At 41.6% G+C, this 23,214-nt stretch overlaps 1 protein-coding gene across 2 annotated transcripts in view; it reads left to right on the forward strand.

Moving 5' to 3' along the window:
- The first annotated feature begins 2,692 nt into the window (after positions 1-2,692).
- The window catches only part of RFC1 (replication factor C1), a 70,116-nt gene continuing 49,594 nt past the window's right edge, over positions 2,693-23,214 (forward strand). The window contains exons 1-8 of one of the 2 annotated variants that reach the window (XM_087699134.1): positions 2,693-2,861; positions 3,054-3,656; positions 3,975-4,042; positions 4,113-4,188; positions 4,278-4,339; positions 4,433-4,527; positions 4,623-4,804; positions 5,238-5,435. In XM_087699134.1, coding sequence (XP_087555260.1) covers positions 2,850-2,861; positions 3,054-3,656; positions 3,975-4,042; positions 4,113-4,188; positions 4,278-4,339; positions 4,433-4,527; positions 4,623-4,804; positions 5,238-5,435 — 1,296 coding nt within the window. In that variant the 5' untranslated portion in view covers positions 2,693-2,849. The remainder of the gene's footprint in view (positions 2,862-3,053; positions 3,657-3,974; positions 4,043-4,112; positions 4,189-4,277; positions 4,340-4,432; positions 4,528-4,622; positions 4,805-5,237; positions 5,436-23,214) is intronic. The other variant, XM_087699135.1, reaches the window with a different exon arrangement.

The following is a 23,214-nucleotide window of genomic DNA, read 5'->3' on the forward strand; positions in this document are numbered from 1 at the left end:
CTCGATAGAGCACTTTGCTTTCCTTAGGAGGTTGATGGGCTTTCGATGAGATGGTATCTTTCCTCATCCAGTTGTATCTATGTATATGCTGTACCATCTTTTTATTCTTTTTTTCTTTTCATTCCTCACTAAGGCAAATTTTCCTTTAAGTGGGAGGTTGTTGGGGGTAAAGGCGCTTCTGCTTAGCCGCCCATGTATTACTGTACTGATAATACCCGCGCCTGCACACAGCAAGCAGCTGACGCCCATCATTGTTACTTCATTCTTTATTCTTTCAGTGACATTTGAATAAAGGGAAGGCCGGTCACACATTGTGATTGTTGAAGTTCCCACATTGTGTGTGTCTCTCTCTCTTACTCTTGCTTCTGCTCATGCTTCCACTTTAGGGCTCACCTCCCTTCAAAAGTATGGCTAATCTCTAGCTATTTTTAGGTGGATAAATCTATTCAAAGTTGTAGCACATGGAAGGGCTAGGATTGAAAGCATAAATACTAAACCAAAAGGAAAGTGGATCCTACAGGAGATGCCCTATCTCCCTCTTTTCTCAAGTTCACAAAAACAAAAGAAAAGAACATAATCAGTGCTATTGAAGATGAATCAAGGATTTAGTAAAAGGATGGTTGGTTTATTGCTTTGGTCTTTGTGGAACACCTTTCAACCTTTGTGGGATCTTGCTTGAGTGTTGATAATGATTAGAATTAAAAACTGAAAGACTTCTTAGCCCCTTTTAGCAATGTCATTACTAATGAAGTTGCTCTTTTAAAGTATGGACCTAAATAAGGCATAGGACTATATTAGGTGAAATTTTATACTCATAGTGATTCCAAACATTGGCTTCTCAACTTAATTTTGTAAACTAATTAGGGCACTTAACTCAAAATTCAAATTTACCTGAAGAGAGTAGCCTCAATAGCTTGTTGCTTGTATGGATCTTGTCAAGTTGTATCATCAAAGTGGCCAAGATAGAGATGATCTTTAAGGGTCTAATTGTGCTACCACAAAGTTTAAATCTAGATGGGGTCTATCGTAAGGTACCTTGGATGTCCCTTTAGCCTAGGTGTCACATTAGCACAAAAAGGTCAATGGGGTGTTGGATAAGATCGAAGTCAATGTTAAAAGACTATGTCACCTCCCTGTTAGTTTAGTGGTAGGCTAATGGCTATTGACAAAGTTCTAACTCTTGCTATTACATTTGTGGTGGTGGCCTACCCTATGTTGAAGGATGTGTGGGCTACAAGTCAGTAAAGTCCTAAGAGACTTGCATAACATCTCTTGGGAGATTGTTAGCTTCCTCAAGGAGAGATCTTGGTTTGAGGCTTGAGAGTTTGAAGGCAAGACTCAATGTTTTGCTTTCAACTTGTTGAAGAGAGTGGAAGAATTATTGCTTGGCTCTTGTAGTCAAGGATTCCTTGGACAAGACTAAGCTTCATGGGGGCTAGTAGAGGGTCCTCATTTGGGGTGACAAGCTTACGGGTATGGTTCCAAAGTAAAGATCAAGGGTACGCCAACCATTCAAGTTGTTCTTAAGCTCCTTCATTGGACACATGATCCTAGTCACAAAGGTGATGCTACCCTCTTGTAAAGCATTTGGTCCTTCCCTAGATAGCAATAAATAGGAGCTCTTAAGCCTTGAGGGCATTAGAGTCAAGTTTCAATTGAGTACCTAAGAAGACAATTGACTTTCTCATGTTCTTAAAAATATGAATCTTGGTTGCTTTCAAGTGGTGATGAATAGGTAAATCTCTTGAAAATTCTAGTTAATTTTAAAGTGAAATGAACTTATAAACTGAAGAAGAGAGAAGGCTTCAATACTAAATCCAACCTTTTATTTTTAAAGGTTTAAGAAAAGTGGAAGAGGCCATTCCCCATGACCTCTTGGTGTACTTGGAAGCACATAATAGCCTCTCTTTAGAAAAATGGAAGAGGGCATTCCTTAGGACCTCATGGTGTACTTGGAAGCATAGAAGGCACGATTTCCAAATTTAGAGAAGTCCCTAAGTTCTGCCCACTTTGCTGCAATTAAGAGGGATGAAACATTTGGGTTAAGGAGTGCGTTAAACCAGTTTCAACCATATCCTCAACATGAGAACAACCCTTTTTGGTGATATGGGTGCTCTTGATCAAGAGGGTCTTAAGTGTAATTAAAGCCGACATTCCAAGACACATATGGGCAGCTAGAAATTGATGCAAAAGGTGATACGAGCCTAGTAGATTTTGAGCATGTGTAATGGAGGCCTTATCCTTATTCAAGCTTCTTAAGAAGGCTTCCTTGGTGTACAAGATTGCCTACAAAGACCTAAGAGGGTAAGTAGGGTTTTGTTTTGTTTTGTTATTGGTTTTTGGGTTTATCCCTATGCCACCTCGGTGTGTTGTAAATCTTTAATACATATCAACATAAAGTTTTGTCGGGGCCATGTGGTGCACCCGGAGCGCTTCCCCCCTGCCCCCTTGGATACCCAATGCCCTTGCAAAACCTTTCGTGACTACCATATGATGCCCACATGATACGCCCACCTACTTGTGCAACCCGGCCCATCTAGTCTGGGCGCGAAGTGCCTGGTATCTCATTAGATAATCTATTCGCATGAAAAAAAGACGGTGAAAAAATTGGAGGGCTGAAACAACGACAAAAGAGTGATTGTTTACTTCTTTACTTAATGCACTTCGCATCAGAAGAAACGCTGTGTGACGTGTCTTTAACACCTGATCGTTTATGTTTTGTTCTTGAGTCTAAAATGTGAAAGGACTAATCATCCTCTGCAGTCTACGAATGTGCTCTGTGTCCGAACGGAGGTTCATTGAAGAAACCTCTCGAGACAGAGACACAGACGAAGGCCACTCTCTGCAACATGCCAGCTGATGTAAGTCTTCTCCTTCTGCATACGTGCCACCCTTGCAATGCAGGACAAACCGGCCATGCATTTTTCTGTTGGCTCTGTTGATGTTTTTGATGATAACAAAAGGCCGTGATGTTTTGATGACGACGAAAGTCTGTGGTCACTGTAATGATCCTCTGTGTGTGTTTGTTCATGGGGCATGTTCTGCCCACGCAGTCCGGCGACATCCGGCGTTGGTTTCTTAAGCAACCTCACAAGAAGGATCATGGAAATGCAGAGGAGCACAAGCCTTTCCTCGATGCTGCCAAGGGTTCACCAGATGCCCGGCCTGACCTGAAGAAAACCAGCAAGTACTTCTCCTCCACCGGTGGTGCAAAGACCGCTGTGAATGAGCCCAAATCGGTAGCTAAGAAGCCTGCAACCCCGGAGCCCAAGCCAAGCCCGGAGAAGTCTCCAGCCAAACGGAAACAGCAGAATGCGGACCTGATTATTGAAACAAAGATTGAAAGCCCAGCCAAGAAGGCACGTGTTACTCAAAAGCCTGGGGCACTGCACCATAGACTGACTGATGGCGACAATGATGATGACCTTGGTGATTCTGATTTTGATGATGGTGATGGAGGTGTTAAATTATCATCTTCGCCATCAGCTGGTAGAGGCAGAGGAAGGGGACGAGGCAGAGGAACTGGAGGAAGGAGTGTCACTGCATCAGCACCTGAAGAGAGCGGACCCAAGCCTGCTGGCCGAGGACGTGGTGGAGGTGGCCGAGGAGGTGGTGCGTACCAACCACGAGCACCACCACCTCACAAAGGCGAGAAGGTTTGGATATGTCTAGTTTAGGTTGTGTATGGGCGATCGGAATCTTTAAAAGTGAGAAAAGTATATGGCACAGTTCAACATCTTATTTTTTGAAACAACAGAAACTGACCAACAAACACACTATCTCACATGAGTTTGCCCCCCAAAGTGGGGCTAGCATACATTTATTGTGCTTGATTCTGTTAATGGCTGTATTTTCTTCTTGCAGCTAGATGTAATAGCTAAAGTTAACAACTGAAGATAAAGTGGAGCTAGTCCTGGAAGGAGAGAAGCTATGTAATGTTTGAATCTTTAGCCGAATTCTTTTGATTGTATCAGGAAGTTCCTGAAGGTGCGGAAGGTTGCCTGTCGGGTTTAACATTCGTCATCAGTGGAACTCTTGATAGGTTTGTCTGACTTATTGCGTCCTCAAATAGTCAGTTGTATGTTTTGTTTAGAGAAGTAGTCCTTGTGCAGTTTGGAGCGAGAAGAAGCAGAGGACCTGATAAAGAGACATGGGGGTCGCGTAACTTCTGCTGTTAGCAAAAAGACTGTCAGTTTGACATGACCAATCCTTGCAGCTTGAATGACCTTTAGCAATAGTGTCAGCCATGAGTACTGACATATTCTTGTGGTGTTCAGAGTTTTCTTCTTGCTGATGAAGATATTGGAGGACGCAAATCAGACAAGGCCAAAGAGCTGGGGTCTGTATCATCTTTGATCACTATCTTGAACTTACTTGTCGTGGTGTGTTACTATCCTTTGAAAATGGATTGTGTTTATGGTGCATGGACTAGGGTGCCTTTTCTCACAGAAGATGGTCTCTTTGACAAGATTCGTTCTTCAAAGCCAGCTAGTGTCAAAACTGAACAAAGGACACCTGGAGGGCAAGGTAAGTCAAATTGATGATTAGAACAACACTAGCTAAGAATTTTGATGCATTGTTGCAATTAAAATGCTAATTGATGGGGTTTTGCAAAAATATAGGACACAAGGAGGAAACAGCAAAAGCTGAACTTGTCACCCCAAAGTCCATCGCAGCCAAGGCGAAAGCACCTGCTTCACCTTTGTCAATGGTGCAACGGAGAGGGCTATCTGTTGAAACAAAAGCATGGCCACAGAAGTATCAACCTGTAGATGCCAGTGAAATTATAGGGAATCAGTCCATTGTATGAACTGGCTCCTAAGACTCATTAGTGTTTTAATGCATAATTTTTTGACAGAAATGTATCTTATCGATCTACTTGGGTGAGGGGCTTGGATTGTGGGGATTGGATGAATGAATAGGGAGTTAAATCCATTAATATACAAGCAAGTACAATATTTCAAATTGCCCCAGTATAATATGGGATATTCAGGAAGAATTTTAGAGTAGGCCATCCATACAAGAGCAAGGAGTGTAATATGAGTAATGCATGTACAAAATGGCAAATTTCGCCTAATGTAACTGCACCAATGATGTTGAAGCTAGATTGATTATCCTTAGTGTAGAGAGGTCTCATTAGATGTCAGAGGCTCATGTTAATAATGATTAAAAAAAAACATGTAACATTATCTGATTCTCTCTTTTTGTTTACAAACCCTCTATGGTTGCCATACCAGGTGAAGCAGTTACACGATTGGTTGCAGCATTGGGAAGTAAATAACCTCCAAGGAGGTCAACAGAAAAGCAAAAAACGAGCAGGAAGCAGTAGCAGCAATACATCAAAAAAGGCTGTCTTGTTGAGTGGTCCACCAGGAATTGGAAAAACTACCTCGGCAAGACTAATAAGCAAAGCACTTGGTTTTGAAGCTTTTGAGGTCAGTTTTTTGTCCTATGTTATAGCTAATTGCAAAGTTTTTGCCATTTAACCAATGGAAGTTATTTTGTACTAGCTTTCTGACCATTAGTGTGTATACATTAAAGGGGTCAAAGGTGGAAGAGATTAAATGATTTCAATGTTACTTTATATGGACATTTGAAAGAGCAAAACATTATTAGGTGTCCATTTAGTCTAGTCATGTCCATGTGGGTTTTTCGCAAAAAAAAATCGTCGGCTTTGGCTAGAATATGTTAAATTTGCATTTTATCCTTCTTCTGCCCTTGGACTTAGGGTTGTGCCCAAGATCTTGAAAACTGTTGTTTTGTGCATTTATGTTTTAATTTTTTGTGCGCACTTCCTTTTCTGCCTTGTGAGCTGAGTTTTAGTGCTCTTTGCTGCTTATTGTTTGTGGGCGTGTTACAATTGTTGTCAGGGTCTAGGGCTGGATCAAATTACCAAGGGGTGTCCCTAAAATTGGAAAGTTTACTGTCAGAGTTTAGGCCTGGAAAAATGCAGACTTGCATGCCAGGAAACAAGCCACTTTGGCAGCAGGAAGGGTTGTCCAGGCTGTATAATCAGTTGCAGCAGTCTGAAAAGGCCAGATCAGCAGCAGCAGAAGGTGAAGGCAGATTTGCAGCAGCAGAAAACAGAACCAAGATACCTAACACGGACATCTGATACCATGTTAGAATAGGGTGCAGCAATGGAAGCGTGAGAAACTGTTGTAATAGACTCCACCAAAACAAGAAAGAGACACTGTTAAGGAACAAAAGAACGCAGAAGACTACACTCGGGAAATGGAATCCATATACCAAGATGAGAGAGTAGAAACTCAACTATGAGTTGCTGGTAGTGGACATTGGCTCCCTCTCTCCAACAAGACTCAAAGGTATGATGTATGCTCAAGATCACTAGAGGGGGGAGCCCTTGGAATATTAATAGGTCCAAACCATGGAGCAAAAATTGGGGCCATAAATGTGCACAAGTCAGCCAGCCATCATGAAAGTACATCATAAATGCTAGTCGGCCAACAAATAAATTGGTGTTGTGAATGAGGCGACCACACTCAACTAGGAGAAATACAAAAAACAACCCTTGAAATGCTCAGACTCACACATGAGCTGACTAATTTGCTAACATGACATTCTTTCTCACAAGAATGAATGAGCCTGCTTGGTAAACTTCCATAATAGAATTTGTATCCCATCATTCCTTATAGATTTCCTCAAAAGATCAAATATAAAATCTATGGCTATGCTTACGGTCTATTCGGAATAGGTAGAGGTTGTAACAAGTTGGATGCCTTTTGAATGGACAAAGTTAACCTTCAGACAGACAATGCATGTCCTAATATAGTGATCAACATCATGACTCAAAGTTGGCCAATAAAAGAAATGCTAAAATGCCTTAACAATAGCATCAATGCCCCTATGCCTTGTACATGGTGGAGCATGGATTTCAACTAGAACCTTAGCCCTCTGCTTTGTGATACATAACTACGCATGTATAATCAAAAAACCATCTCTGATAGTGTAACGCTCATGATGTTGACCATTAGAAAACTAGTCATATACTTTGGTTGGGTGGACCTCTCTCACTATTGTACAAGTTGGTTCTTGACCTACCAAGTTTGTGTTTATGCTACAACAATCTACATTTACAGTTTTGAAACACTTTGGAAGGTAGGGTGATAGGATTTTTAGGCTGCATATGGGCTGTGTACTTTGTATTTGATCCTCCCTTGGCTGTGTTTGGTTGGATCTTTCTTGTTTGATATCTTCTTTCATTGGGAAGTATGTGAAGATATACTAGTGTTTGCATTGAGAAAACACAAAACGTACGAACACGACTAAAACACCAACTTAGATAGTAACACAATAAATGCAAACCCTAAATGCAAAACTTAAACTCAAAACTCAAAACGCAAAAACATGCACACAAACAGAGAAGAAAGAGAACTCTGAAGTGAATGAATCGATGCTGTAGATGAATGAGAGAGTATAGAATGCTCAAGGACAAAATGGCGAGTGATGATGTCCACTGAAGACGAATCTTGAGTGTTGTAACCACGAGTCGAAGTTGTAGGAGTGTAGAGGAAGGCTGAAAATTGCTCCTCCAATGCTGAAAATTGTCAAATTAGGGTTTTCCATGTGGGAGACGAAAACTCTCTAGGATTGCTTCTCGTTTAATGACACTTTTGGTAACTCACATGATTTGGGGTTCTTTTAAAGAGCTAATCAGTGTGTAATGCATTTTGAGCTCAACAAAGTAGTCATTTTGTTTGATGAGCTCCTCTTTAACTTTTGAAAAGTACTTCTTGAGTTGAATCTTGGCATTGCTCCTTGCATCTTCTTTCCTTTATCTTCTCTTCCTATCCTCTCCAATGGCACCTCCCTCTTGTTCCTCTTGTTCAAATGATGATAAGCTTAAGGGTTCTGACTATCTTACTTAGAATATCATGATGAAAGCATGGTTTATATAGAAGCACTTATGGTAGGTTGTTTCTAGAGCTATCATGTGTCCCTAGATGCCGGATTCTATTCCACCAGATTGGGATTTTGACAACTATGAGGAAGTAGTTCTTACTTGGGAGATAGATGATACCCGCACTTATTTTGCTATTTTCTGATGCATCTCTAAAGAGGTTCTTTCAATGGTTACCTCTTGTAGGACAACTTTCAAAGTGTGGGAGAAGTTATAGATGTTGTACGAGGCTTTGTCAACTATGTGAGCTGTGACCCTCTATGGTCATCCACATGCTTTGAAGTTTGAGCCTAAAGGACACAATCCGGTCTTTTTTACTTCGGGTTACACAGATATAGGATCAGCTTTGACACATGTAGTTTGCCCTTTCAGAGAACCATCTTATGGGGGCTATACTCTTATAAGCTTCCTGTGCAGTTTGATGGAGTAGCTAATACTTTACGAGCTCAAACATTAGATACCCTCATTAACTTTGATCATATGTTCTCTACACTACTTAAGCATGAGGTGCCTTCACATCTATAGGGAAACCTTCCATCTCGATATGGTGGCCAATAGGATTTTGTAGCTTCAGAGAGGGGTGATAGGAAGAAGACAAAGGCCCAGTGTTATCACTATGGTAAGAAGGGTCATCTTTACAAGGATTGCAAGGATCTAGGCGGTGTTGCAAAAGAAGAGAGAGAAGAAGAAAAGGTAGAATATGCTTCCTTTGACGAGTTGTCATCATCTTCCTGAGGTGACTCTGATTTTAACCCTTTGGCAAAGGCGAAGACCATCCATGACTTGGAAGAGCTCATCTTTTGCAGGAAGAAGGCCACGCCAGCCTTCTCTGTTGTCTTCTAGTGCTTGGTGATGTGGTCGTCCCTCATGACTCTCCAATGGCACAGAGGGTGAGGGTGGTAGTGGTGGGTGTTAGAGTTGTGGTCATCCCCAAGACAGGCACATGCATGTACATGGCAGTTAAGGGTGGTTCAGGCAATCGCGTTATTATGTTTTGGAGCAGGTCAAGCAGATTTGGCATGATTCCAAGCAAGCCACGCAGGCTGGATTGGGTGGATAGGTTGTGCCATGTGGCAGGCAGCTGATCATTGCATTATTATTATTTTATTATTTCATTGTAGCTGGCCATTTACAGCATGCAGTCGGCCAGTTTTGATTGTCTGACCTGATGTATTTTATTCATTTTCTCAACCTATGCGTGGCTGGCCTGCTGTGGTGGTCACATTCACTTCAGTTTCTTGCAGGTGAGAGAGAGTTCTAGTTGGCGATATTCCGACAACCTGTTGTATATATCTATCTTCAGTATTCAGCATTCATACTTTGCAGTCTTCACTGTTCTACTTTGTGTGTGTGTGTGTGTGTGTTTACCTCTTACTTTTAATCTGACCATATGCTTCTGCATTTGTTGCGATTTGACATGGTATTAGAGCAACATTGAAGGGCTGATTGATTGTGGGCAGATTTGTAGAGTAGGTTTCAGCGTGACACCAAAGTTGCGATTTCAACATTCGAAGGCAAGTAGGAGGGCTACGCATCGACATAAGGCTGAAGTGAGCGGAGACGTACGGGATAGGAAGGGAGTTTGCTGTTTTTGTGCAGGTTTTCTTGGCAAAGAAGGAGAAAAGGCTGCTTTTTCAGCCTTTTACAGCAGGTTTTAATTTTAATCACCAACATGTTAAGGAGCAGCAAAGGAAGCTCTGGCAGGCTGGCTTTGTTGAGTAAAAACACGCTTTTCAGCTGATTAGCATTCTTAAACAGCAACAACCCTAAAACACACTTAATCAATGAAAAACCCTAAAAAGGGGAGTGGTTGAGAGTTTCAGTGGTCGCCCAAAAACCCTAATTCTTTGGGGCACCCTTCAACATCTATAAATAGATAGGCTTCCCCCATTTAGCCTCGTCCCTTTTTGCAGGTTTCTCACCCTTGTGTGCAGATTTCAGCCATCAATCTATCTCCACGTGGTTGTCCAGCTTTCACGACTGTTGCCACCTATCCATCAGCCCCTGCAGTGCCTTGGCGCCTTCCTCTAGGCTGTCGCCCACTATTTGGCACCATCTTCCAGGCTGCATTTGGCATCCATCTACCATCGCCAACATCTCCACCATCTCTTGGTGCTTGCGTTTGACCCATATCAACTAGGTGTCAGTCTCCATACCCTTCGGTTGCTTGCATTTGGGCTCCCTCTACCTGGCGACAGTGTGGCTGCTTCCCTCTCCATTAGACGACATCCTTTAGCTTGCGTTTGCACCCTTTTGGAGCCGCTTGGTATCATCTTTCTCTTCTATAGTTGTCGCCTCGGTCTCCTCAGCCTTGTGTTATTAGTGTTTTGTAGATTTCTCACTTCACACTCCGATTGGTGGTCACAAACTTGGGATCCATCTCCGGTGGACATCACTCTTCGATACTTTGCTCTGCCCTAGTATCTATACACTCTTACATTTATTTACAGTATTCATTCGCTTCAGAGTTGTGTTCTTCTCTCCCTTATTCTGTTTGTGTTTGAGTTTTGAGTTTTGCTTTCTGTGTCCGTATTTGTCTCTTTGTGTTTCTGTCGTGGTTGCACACTTTGTGTTTCCTTAGTACAAATCCTAGCAGTTTTCTTCGCAGCCTTTTTGGAGTCAGAGGGGACTACTCTTTATTTTGTGCAGGTTCTTTCGGAGCCATGTCTTTAGAAATTGATGTGGAGTTTGAGGTGATTATGGATCGAAAGAAGGTCCTAGTGTAAGCAGCTATTCCATAGGATCAATAGCTAGATGGGAAAAACTACCGCATTTGGCAAGTGATGAAGCTTGATGTTTTGAAGTCTTATGATTTAGTAGATCTTGCGACAAAGGCCGTTGATCGTTCATTGGCCCAAGATCTTTTCAAACTTTCTTCTTCGGAGAAAGCGGAGTTGGCAAAGGTATAGGCACATTGGGACAAGTTGAATGTTCACACTTTCTTATTTCTTTCGTGTACTCCAATTGTGATAGTCCATATTGAGCATCTTACTAGTGCTCGGGAGATATGGCTCAAACTTGATTAGCTCTATAATAGGATGCTTAGTATGGAGAGGGTTTCTTTGGAGGTGTAGATAGAGACTTTGAATCTAAGCAAGTTTGCTTCTATGTGGGTGCATGTGAACAAGCTTAAATAGCTACAAATCAGGGTTAGAATGAAGACAAGTTGATCACCTTCAAGGACATGGTGATTACTATGTTGTCGTAATTGCCCTCTAGATTTAGTGCGTTTTACTTTGCCTTGATTACTTTAGGGCAAATGGAGATCCTTTAGTGGAAGGAGTTAGTTCCTTGGTCCTGGACCAAGAGAGACAATTGAAGGGTATGAATTCTCAACTCTTACAGGTCAAGATTTTCAAAAGAAGGGGAAACAAAAGCAGAACTAGGAAGACAAGAACAAGAAGGATAGGGAGTCTACTCGCCACATATGTGGTAAGATAGGTCACTTGGCGAAAGATGTTCCAGTAAGGATAAGGATATCAAGCATGAGGAGAAGAAGGCTACAAAGGACTCAGTAGCGGTGGCTTCTCCTTGATCAATGGCATGTTTACATTTAGAGGAGGATCTGTTTGATGTGACATTGATGGCTCCATAGACTCAAGAGTGGATTGTGGATTGTGGTGCTTCTTACCACATGACCCCTTCTCGAGATGGCATTATCTATATGCGTTCAATGCATGGGCATATTTTGATTGGTGACAATTCTTGAGCTTCTATATAGGGCAAGGCTGATATGTAGCCGATTCTGGATGGACAACATGGCGGTATTCACACTTCAAAGGTTCTTAATGTTCTAGGCTTGGGCTATCATCTTTTTACAGTGGGCAAGATTTATACACTTGACCTCACAATTGAGTTTGATAGGGATCTCTTTTGGGTTCCTTATTGAAAGACTAGACAAGCGCTTTGCCAAGTGTACAAGGAGAATGGTGCCTATAAGGTGTAGAGTTCTTCAGCCCTAACTTTTCTTCTTCTTACTTCTTAGTCTCAGTTCAAGCTATGCCATGGTAAGTATGGCCATGTCAAGTACAAGTACCTTAGGAAGGCATCCTTTGACCAGCTTGTGCATGGATTGCCATATGTTCGGGTAAGCATTTTGCCATGTGTATCTTACATCTGTGGTAAACAACATAGAGATGCGATTCCCAACAAGGCTTCGAGATGGGCAAAGGAGCCCTTGAAGCTTGTTTGTATAGATTTTTGTGGATCAATGTGGATGGACTTCGGAAGGAAAGTCTTTTCTTTATGTTGATTGTGGATTATTTCAATCGCATGAGATAGGCGTACTTTTTGGTATTAAAATCATAAGTTTTCTCACACTTTAAAGATTGGCTCATCTTCAAGGAAAGCCGTTTAGGTAGGAAGCTTAAGGTAGCAAGATCCAACAAGGGTGGAGAGTTTGTTTTCAATGAATTAGCTTGGTTCTGTTTGGATCGAGGGATTTATCAGGAGTTTGGTAACACTAACACTCCTCAAGAGAATTGTATTTTTGAGCAAAAGAATTGAAGTGTAATCAAGATGGCGCGAAGTATGATGGAGCTTTGACAGACATATTTGTGTCTTTAGGCCTTAGTAGTGGCCATCATAGTTCATATCGTAAATTGGTCACCCGCATTTGCCGTTGCTAGTATGACTCAATTTGAGATGCATTTTGGACTCTTAAAATTGGATGTTTCCTATTTCAAGATGTTTGGGTGTGAGGCCCATGTTTATATTCCAAAAAAGCAAAGGGGTAAGTTTCAGCCGACTTCCAAGAAACAAGTGTTTGTTGACTATTGTCATGAGGACATGTATTTTTGAAACCTCACTTAACATGTGGATTAACTTTTAATCACATGATTAAGTAAATGTTACATACGTGAGGTGCAATTGGGTTAGAGTAAATTTACGAGCTTGAGACTTGAGGAAATCGCGGGATGTCAAAGGCAAAAGTTGTTATAAGTTATGCCGCACAGATACTTGGTGGTATCTGGTGCCAATCGTTGGCCTAGGTCATTCATTTGGCCATAAGTGTCAGTTGGTGACACTAGAGAAGTGGCGTTTAATGGTACCTAACGCCAATTTGATAGTCAAAGATGACAGAGAGACACTTGGGAATTGAAGTTGTCTAGCCAATTTAATTATTGGTCAGTCAGATTAATTTTTAGGGCACCAAAATAATTATTAGATTAATTTTCAGTATTTAAAGACTGAAAATTAATGTTTAATTATAGATAATACTGAAAAAACCATTTGGGAAGGTTGCCACTTGTCAAAATTGCCTATGTAAGACTAAAAAACGTCTTTAGAGACTAGAGAGAGGCATTTTTAGTGGATTCAGCTTGCAAGAGAGAGGCATTTTTAGTGGATTCAACTATCAAGAGAGAGGGAGGAGATGTTGCTGGTTTGATTTGCAGCCATTGGAGAATCTTTTGAGGCAGCTAGGGGCTAGAGAAGACCAATCAACAGCAAGTGATATCATCTACAGGCTGTTGAGAGAGGGCAGTAGCAGTAAATGATTGATATTCTTCAGTTCTTTGCATCTACAAGCTGTTGAAACAGGGCAGCAGCAGTAAATGATAGATTTTTAGTCATTCTTCGCGACAAAACTTTGAATTTTCTCTCTCTATAGCTTTCCCTCTCATCTCTTAGCCATTTCACAGTCTTGCTTCAAAGATCTCAACATTTGGACCCTTGGAGATTAAGAAATTGCAGATTTCTTTGTTGTAAACTCTAATTTACAGCAGAAATTAGGGTTTAGCAGCAGCCTTGGGAAGCGTGCTAGAAATTGGAAGCTGCAAGACTTAAGATTTTTTAGGGCTGAAGGTGAATTTCAGCTAAATTTAGGTGAAGGATTAGCCAACCATTGAATTTGGGGCATTTCCATAATCTATGAAGAGGGTATGAGGTCACGTAGTAATTTGGTTTGACCACCATATATGTCAGTCAATAATTCCTTCCTATGAGGGTTGTCTTTATATATGGGAGAACGTCCAACGGTTTGATTTTACTTTGGTCAGCGAATCTAATAAGCCACTGCGTAGGTTGCATTCCTGAGGTAGGACTCCTCTTCCTGAGGTCATTGAAAACCTTGCTTCAACTTCGTCATAGAGTCTTGCACCTTCCATTGCAGCTTGCAGATTGCCTGGTCTTCTCAATTCCACAAATTTGCAAACTTCTAGTTGTAGTCTTCTAAGGAAAACTCCTTTCTGAATGCCTTCATTCAAATGATGGTTGGTCCATCTCTTCAGTATGGATTCCATTCATGAGACATAGGCTTCTACTTGTTCACCACTAGAGAAATGACTTAGATTAGACTTAGATTCATGAACTTCTCTGGCATCCCCTCTTCAAAACCTTCATGTCTAAATTTAGTGAGGAAGGTCAACTTCAGGTCGTCGTCCCATGTGCCAAAAGTTCATGCTGCTTGTTTTTCATACTAGTGAAACGTTGCATCCTTGAAAGTGGTGGGGAATATTACTAACCAATACTCAGGGGTTTTGGCATTGTTAGCCACACATGCTACCATAAACTTTGCTATATGAAGATCAGAATCTTCATTGTACTCTTCCTTAAAAATGGGCAACGGGACTACATTTGTTGGCATATCATCAATATTTCCAAGATAGATTTGACTAGGAAGGGAACATTAAGTCGCCATGGGGACTTCTGTAAAGAGTGCTTTTAGAGCGTTAAAGGAGGCTTCTACTGTAAGCTCATTCTCGGCCTTGATTTTTGCTTTCTCTCTTCTCACGTACCTCTAGACTCGTTCTAGTGCTTGCCTCTTGATTGCATCATTCATCAGGGGATTGGCTGCACCCAGTTGGTCTCTACTCAACAGAATAGAACTAGAGGGGCTTCAATGTCTAGAGGATTCTTTGACTAATATTTCTTCTACTTTTTGCTTTTTTACGTCTCTGAATTTAGCTTTCAAATTGCTACAGAGAGGAAGGTATTCCATTCTGTTCTGAAGGTATCAAAACTCATTCTTTTGAGGATTGTTGTGGTGCCATCATCATAGTGATTTCAGCTTCTTGTGATGGTTTGAATAGTGTATGTTGTGAATAATACTCTATCTACCAACTTCCAGTGGGTTGCTAATTGGACAAACATGAGATTATTAGTACACCATGTATCCCACGTGTCCTTCAGTTGAGCATTCACAAACAAATGTCAACTCTTTTCTTTCTTGTTTTCGTGAATCTCCACTGACCACGATTTCTAAAGCTTCTTTACGATCTTCCACTTGATGTCGTCCAAAAACTTCTCAATGAATGCCAGATCTTCTATGGATGGTCATTCTGTGTGTTTCTATACTTTAGTTTGTTTCCAAACAAATTTCCACCAAGATGTACGTCTCTGTTGCTTCAACAGGAAGAGGAAATAGTCCACCACATAGAGACTGCATCATGATGGTGGAAAGTGGCTTTAGCAATGATAATCTCCAATCCTTCAGTGGTAGAGGGAACTTTGCAAGCAAGTTTGGATTGTGAAGGGGATTGGGAGAATCCCATTGTAAATTAACTTCTTCTTCAATAAAGCTAAAGAAATACCGAAAGGGGTGCCAATTTTGGGGCCAATCGGATGTGCATTGTCCAAGATCAAGATTCAGTAGGTAAATTTGTATTTTTAGATTTGCATTAATTGTTTGCTGTTGTAATTAAGTTATAATCAGGGATTTACCACCCATCCACGGAAGGAAGGCTGGTTACAACTATAGCTCTTAGTCATAGGGGTGCAAGATTGGTGATCCCATCTCACCGGTGTTGACTATAGCTGTAACCAGTCTACCTCCTCGGATAGGGTGGTAAATAACTTGATTAAGCACTATTTACAACAATTAACAAATTCATAAAACTGAAAAATACACTTTATCATATAATCTTGGACATTGGACACCTTGTTGGCCCCAAAACTAGCGTTCCTTTTAGTATTTATTTAACTTAATTGAATAAGAAGTTGATGTACAATGGGATTCTCCCAATTCCTTTTGGTATTCCAACTCCCCTTGCTGTTCAAAATGACCAGCAAGTCTTTAATCTGATTTGCCCCTTGATTCGGGCAATCAATTGGCCTTCAGCCGCTTTGATGGAGATGGAAAATGCCCCATATTCAATTATTTGTTGGTCCCTCCACTTGAATAGGCTAAAACCAGCTTCAACCTTGTTGAATTCAAGTCTTGGAGCTTCCAATTTTTGACATGCTTCTCAAGGCTGTTGCTAAATCCTGATTTTTGTTGCAGATTAGGCTTTACAGTAGAGAAATCTAAAATTTCTCAGTCTCTGGTGATCTCAATGCTGCAATATTTGGAGCAAGGCTGTAGAAAGGTTGGGAGATGAGAGAGAATGCTGAGGAGAGAGAAAATTCAAAGTTTCTTCGTGAAGAATTAAAGAGAATTTGTCATTTACTGCTGTTGCCTTGTCTCAACAGCTTGTAGATGCAAAGAATTGAAGAAAATCAGTCATTTACTGTTACCGCCCTGTCTCAACAGCCTGTAGATATTGTCACTTGTTGATTGGTCTTCTCCTGTCCTTGGTTGCCTTAGAAGGTCCTCCAATGGCTGCAAATTAGACCAGCAACATCTCCTCTCTCTGTCTCTTCCAGGCTAAATATACTAAAAATGCCTCTCTCAAGTCTCTAAAGACGTTTTTCCATCTTGTATGGGTATTTTTGACAAGTGGCAATCTTCCCAAATGGTTTTTCCAACATTATCCATAATTAAATATTAATTTTCAGTCTTTAAATACTAAAAATTAATCGAATAATTATTTCGGTGCCCTGAAAAATAATATGACTGGCGAATAATTAAATTGGCTAGGCAACTTCAATTCCCGAGTGTCTCTCTGTCATCTTTAACCATTAAGGTGGCGTTAGGTGTCATTAAACGCTACATCTCTAGTGTCACCAATTGACACTTATGGCCAAATGAATGACCTAGGCCAACAATTGACACCAGATACCACGAAGTATCTGTGCGGCATAACTTATAACAACTTTTGCCTTTGACGTCCTGTGATTTCCTTTGGTCTCGAGCTCGTAAATTTACTCTAATCCCAGTTACACCTCGCATGTGTAACATTTACTTAACCATGTAATTAAAAATTAATCCACATGTTAAGTGAGGTTTCAAAAATACATGTCCTCATGACAATAACTCCTAGTCATAGGAGTATATGATATGATCTTATCTCATTGGATGCTTATATGAGCCGAGATGCGTGGTTCGTGGAGTTTCATATGTAAAGGGAGATGAGGAGCGCTCTATTCTTGGAGATGAGCCTAGCATCTTGAGGCTTCCTCTACAAAGGAGGAGATTGCTTCTCCATTAAAATTTCTTGCTGATGTTCTAGAGACTTTGACAGAGATAGAGCAACGAGGGGAGTATTGGCCTCCTATTCGTTGGGCTTGTGAGACAGTTTGTGATGTAGGGATTGAGGGGCTTTTTGAAGAGTGGTAGCTGCAGGATGGCCTGTGACGATCTCAGTGGAACCATTCATATTCCATTGAGCTTGTTTGCACTAACTATGGTTTGATGACTCATGTCATGTAGAATAGAAAGCTGACATCGATAAAGGAGGTGCTAGAATTTGATTCTTGGCAGAAGGCCATGGATTAGGAGTTGGAGTCTATTGAGTGGAATGGTGCTTGGTATCTTGAGCCTTGGCCTACTCATCACAAGGCGATTTCAGTCAAGTGGGTCTTTAAGATCAAGTATTTGAGTGATGGCACACTTGACAAGCGCAGGGTATGGTTGGCTTCCAAGGATTTTGCGCAAAGGTGAAGTGTTGACTTCCATGATACTTTTGTACCCATAGCTCGTGTGACCACCATTAAATACTAAAATCGCCATAATAGTGATATAGAAAATACCTAAAATTACTACAATGGTTGGCGCACTAAACCACATGTCCAGACTCACTTATGAGTTGACTAGATTGCTAATACCCTCTCTCAAATCATGGGTGATTTGATACAACACAATGATAGAATGATAATGACTCATCATAGTTGGCCTCGCAGTAGTATACATGACTATCTTGTCAAAGTGCCTTTGAGCATATGTAACCATGGATTCCTTGACCGCTAAAGTGTTGCCTAGCCGGCACAAGCAGCAATAAATGCACAAAATGCAGCAGCTGCAGATCAAAGCAATAAATGCACAAAATGCAGTAGCTGCAGATCAAAACACAGATATCCAAACATAAAATGCAGGTCTCAACATTAAAATATTGCGCCATGGTTGCTCACAACTCTCCCACATTTGCTACAGCAAGAATCATCTCGATTTAACTCTTCTTCAGCCTTTTACCAGCTTGTATGGGCAAGTTTGCCAAGTGGCGGCCTTTCCAAATGGTTTTTTCAACATTATTAATCTAATAATTATTTCGGTACCTAGAAAAATAAACTGACTGGCCAATAATTAAATTGGCTAGGCATCTTCCACTCCCTAGTCTCTCTGTGCCATCTTTGACTATTAGATAAGCATTAGGTACCTTTAAATGTCACATCTCTAGTGTCACCAATTGATACTTATGGCCAAATGATTGACCTAGGCCAACAATTGACATCAGATACCACCAAGTACCCGTGCAACGTAACTTATAGCAACTTTTGCCTTTGACATTCCATGATTTTCTTGGGACTCCGGCTCGTAAATTTTCTTTAACCCCAGTTGCACCTCACATGTGCAACACACTTAATAATGTGATTAAAAATTAATCCACATGTTAAGTGAGGCTTCAAAAATACATGTCCTTATGACACCTAGTGTGATTGGCCTATCTGAGATCTCTCTCTTTCTCACCAAACTGTCCTGGCCCTCTCTCTCTCTCTTTCTCTCTCTCTCAGCTCAAACGTTGAGACTCAACTACCCACGTTGTGCTTGAAAAAATGGATGTTGTTGGAACTTCCTCCCATGTACGAACTAGACTCCAAACACCTAGACATTGGTCATGGTGGGATGAACTGAATGTTGAACGGCCTGCTTGTGGTGGAGGAGCACGTTAATGGATATGCAAGCTATGCCCTTATGAGTACACAAGTGGAGCTGATAGGTGCACACTCATTCCTTGGGAGAGCAGGGAAAAGACCTGAGCTTTTACACACGATTACTACTTGAGGAGAGGCGGGTACCCTCTTGAGGTGCATGGGGAGTTGATTAGGACGCCGTGGCTTGATTGAGGCTACGTATAACTGCTGATCGTGCCACATGTATTCCACGAGCATCTACAATAGCATCTACTTCCACAACATCTATTTCCACTGGTGCTCACGGATAGATGACAGTTACACACTCATCCTTCCGTGTCTAATGTGTGTACAAGATGTGTGTACAAGATTGACATATCTACTTCTAATGCACCTTCCATACGATGACAAAATATCCTTGAGGCTTCATGGGATCTGAAGAAGAAGAATGAGACCGATGCTGTCGTCACTTGCTACTTCTATGTAGATCACATTGCCTTTTATATTGTGAGGTACATTTTTAGAAATAATAAGTATTCATGACTTCATTGTCTATTTGTAAATGGAAATTGGAAATAAATTCAAATGATAAATCGTTAATCATGATTTTGATATTTGAAGTTTGTAATGTGTAGGTACTATGCTCCATGCATAATACAATACTCTATGTATGATCATCAATGAATCATAATATACATTGTGTTCAATTATCAATTAGGTCGGAGCTCTTCAAGGAAATGCTAAAGAAGGTTGTTGAATTTGGCCCCTCGTACGCACCACTACCATATAGTAGTTGCTAAAGAAGGTTGTTGAATATGGCCTCTCATATGCACCACTACCATCAGAGTAGTTGCATACTACTCTCTTAGAGAGGGAGAGACACAAGGTTGAGTAGATTGTAGAGGATACTAGGAGACTTTGGGCACGCCATGGTCTGACATTGATCATAGATGGATGGAGCCATAGCATAGGAGATCCATTCATGGGCTAGTAGCATATTCTTGTGGTAAGATGTACTTTGTTTCATTGCATGATGCTTTAGGCATAGGTCATGTCAAAAGATGACGTTCTAGCGAGATAGTAGGGTTTGCGGGGAGGAACACGGAGTGAACTCGGCAAACATGGAGAAGAGAAGAGAAGAGAGATGAAACTCTAATGAATGGAATGATGAAGTTCCGAATCATGGAGTGAATGTGATACAAGGGACCAAGGGTGCCGTAGCACAAGGAAGATGATGAAGTCATCTACGAACCACGAACTGCAATGTCCTCCTGAAGGGGTGTGAAGGTAGTGGAGAGGCTGAAGAGAAGAGGTGACAGACTGAATGAATTAGTCGCGAGGAATGAATGAGAGAGTGGCCTATAAATAGGCACAGTTAGTCTAGGATGGCGTCCCTTTTTGGGGCTGCAAACCCTAAATGCAAAACGCAGAAACGCAAAAACGCAAACTACAGGTGAAGGGTTTCTCAATAGGTAAGAGTGTTGATGTACTTGCCCACAAGTGGATAGACAACATTGAGGTGGTTCGGCTGTAGTATTTTGTGGCATTCATGGTAGATGGTAAGCAACCAATAGAGTTGTTGGTGTGATAGTTGAGAGCTACTATCCCCGCATTATAGTTTGTTACATGGTTCATTGTTTAAGTAATCTTCTCAAGGATATTGGTAAGCTTTCATGGATTGAGGTGACAATCACTAAAGTTGTTGAGATGGTGACCTTTGTGCTTAACCATTGGTATATTCGCCATAAATTTTCAAAGAAGCCTATAAAGCTCTAACACTTGCTTTGCTTACAACTTCTTGATGCTGGGTTGCTTGAGGGAGTGTAGTGGTGCAGAGAGATAGGTATTCATCAATGATGAGTTTAGGAGCTCTCCTTTGGCTTCGACTCTTGTAGGGATGTCATGCATGACCATAGTTGAGGACATGCGATTTTGGGATGAGGTGAAGGGGATTGCTGCCATGGTTCACTTGATCATACACATATTGCGCCATCTTGTAGACACGATGCAGCCATGTATTAGCAAGGTCTATGAGGTTATGGATAGGATGTTTGAGTACCTATAGGAGTTGGTGCCAGATGAGATGAGAATTAGTATGATGAGACCCACACCTTATGTGTGACATGATGGGATGCCTATGGGTCTCCTTTGCATTCAATAGCATACATGTTGGATCGTGAATTTTAGGGTCGTGGGTAGGAGAATGACAAGGTGTGAGAGTATGCAACAGAAACAAGAAAGTGAACAGAGAGAGGAGGAGACAAAGAGAGTATGTGCGAGAGAGAAGGAACAATGTGATTGCAATGGCTAAAAGTACAAGGCTACAACAATCAGTCCCAACATGTAGCTCTACGCATCAGTGTGGGTGCCAGATGGTAGTAGGGGGCTGAGAGAATGAGGAGGGCTTGCTGATCTTCACGAAGGATCAATGATCAATAATGGATAATGAGTGGGGAGGGTAGGTTGCCTATATATAGGGGAAAAAGAGAGAACCCTAAATGTGGTCAAACCCCTAAAAAATAGTCAAAACTGCACAAAAAGAAATGCATTAATGTGCCCTCCATCTAAAGTGTCTAAATCACATAAAATGATAGACAAAGACAATGCCAGAGCTCCTAATGTCCTCATTTGACTTAGATTGGGGCTCATAGGGAGGAGATGACCACACAAAACACACGATTGCTAACGTCTCCTCTCAGATCTTGGATGTGGCGGAAGGCTAAAGGAGATGCGGGTCCAAGGGTGGCAAGAAGAGTGCCAAAGCTGATGTAGTCCATCGATGAAGAAAGCCAGCTAAGGAGCAAGATTCTCTCCATATAAGTAGATGATCACAAACAGAAGGCCACCAAAGGGCAATGGAAATGGAGAGGCCTTGGATGGATCACTTTAGAAAACTCTAGTTGGGGATAGGTGAGCCAAGCCTCTAACCCAACTATGAAACGATAGCGAAGGCACCATAAGTTGAATAGAAACACCAAGAACCAAGGGCCAGGCGACGGGGAATGGTGGCTCAATGATGAAGAAAAGGGGTAGCCGCATAAAAGAAAGGCCCAAAGTAGATTGGAAACCCTCAAGAAACTCCTCACTATCTTGGAAAAGGGCCAGGAAATCATCCTCGAACTCGTGTGTCTCTGCAAGCTGCAAGAACTGGGGCAAAGCGATGATTTGGAGCCTTTGTTGTCCTCTAAATGGATCCTAAAACAATGTAGGCAGTCTTTGTGTGTGATCAACAACTGCAAACTCAGATTTGGATGATCAAAGGCAGCAGAGTGCAGAAGGGCAGGGTTGCAGCCAAAAATGCAGGTCTGGCTGAAAATGCAGAGCAGCCTGCAGTGGCGACAACTCTTGGAGAGAGAAAAGATGCTGGGCAGTAGTAGGCAGCTGCCTCTTGGCTGTGAAACTAGTGATTATTCATGAGGGAAGTGTTGGGCTGATCTGGGCAGCAGCATGCAGCATTAAAGGCAGATATGGAACAACTTCAGAGTTCAATAGAAGTGATGGTGATAGTAGGCAGGGGGCACCTTAGGCTGGGGAAGAGCTGACAGCACCACAAACTGAAGTATCTACGAAAGGAGGGGTGTAGACAGCAATGGAATCTTGGTGCGAGAAATCTGCAAAAAAGGGATGGGGCTGAGTGGTGCTGCTTTCTATTTATAGATGAGTGGATCCTCCCGAACAAGCGTTTGCCTATGGGATGTAGACACTCTATAGGAAAGTTTTGTAATTTTAATGAAAGTTTGGTTATAAACATGTTTTGGGGCTGTTTTAAAGAGCTAATTAGCTGGTAATGCATTTTACAGCTCAACATCTTGCACAGACCAAGCCTCCATGATAGCTGCCAAATACTCAGAGTACTAGTTGATACCATGTGAAGATATGCTAGGGTTAGCACTAAGAAAACATAAAATGTAGGAACACAATTAAAATAAAATAACCTAGACTAAAACACAAAAATGCAAAGTAGGGAGGAAGAGAATCTGATGAAACTGAATGAATGCTGAATGCGAATGAATGTACATACACAGTGCACTGTCTTAACTGCTTATGGGCCGTGGCTCTCATGGGGGTGGGCTGAGGGAGGTGTTAAAAGTGTCTCCTCCATTGGAGATAGATCCCATGTGCTGAAACCACTGGTTGGAGCTGAGGAATGATGGAGAAGTGGGCCACCAGCAAAAACACAGCCTGTAGGGAAGTGCTGGAGCAGTGTGTGCCCTTTAGGGGCTGTGCAGATTAGGCCAACTGAGGTGGCCTGAAAATGCAGCTGTCCATGGTGAGGATGAACAGGGTGGGAGCTGGGAACAGCCTGTCAGGTGCTGGACAGTCAAAGTGGCTGTCCAATTGGCAAA

The sequence above is a fragment of the Lygodium microphyllum genome, chromosome 18, assembly GCF_053477565.2.
Source record: "Lygodium microphyllum isolate KBCC chromosome 18, Lygodium_microphyllum_v1.1.10, whole genome shotgun sequence".
In the NCBI taxonomy this organism is placed as follows: Eukaryota; Viridiplantae; Streptophyta; class Polypodiopsida; order Schizaeales; family Lygodiaceae; genus Lygodium; species Lygodium microphyllum.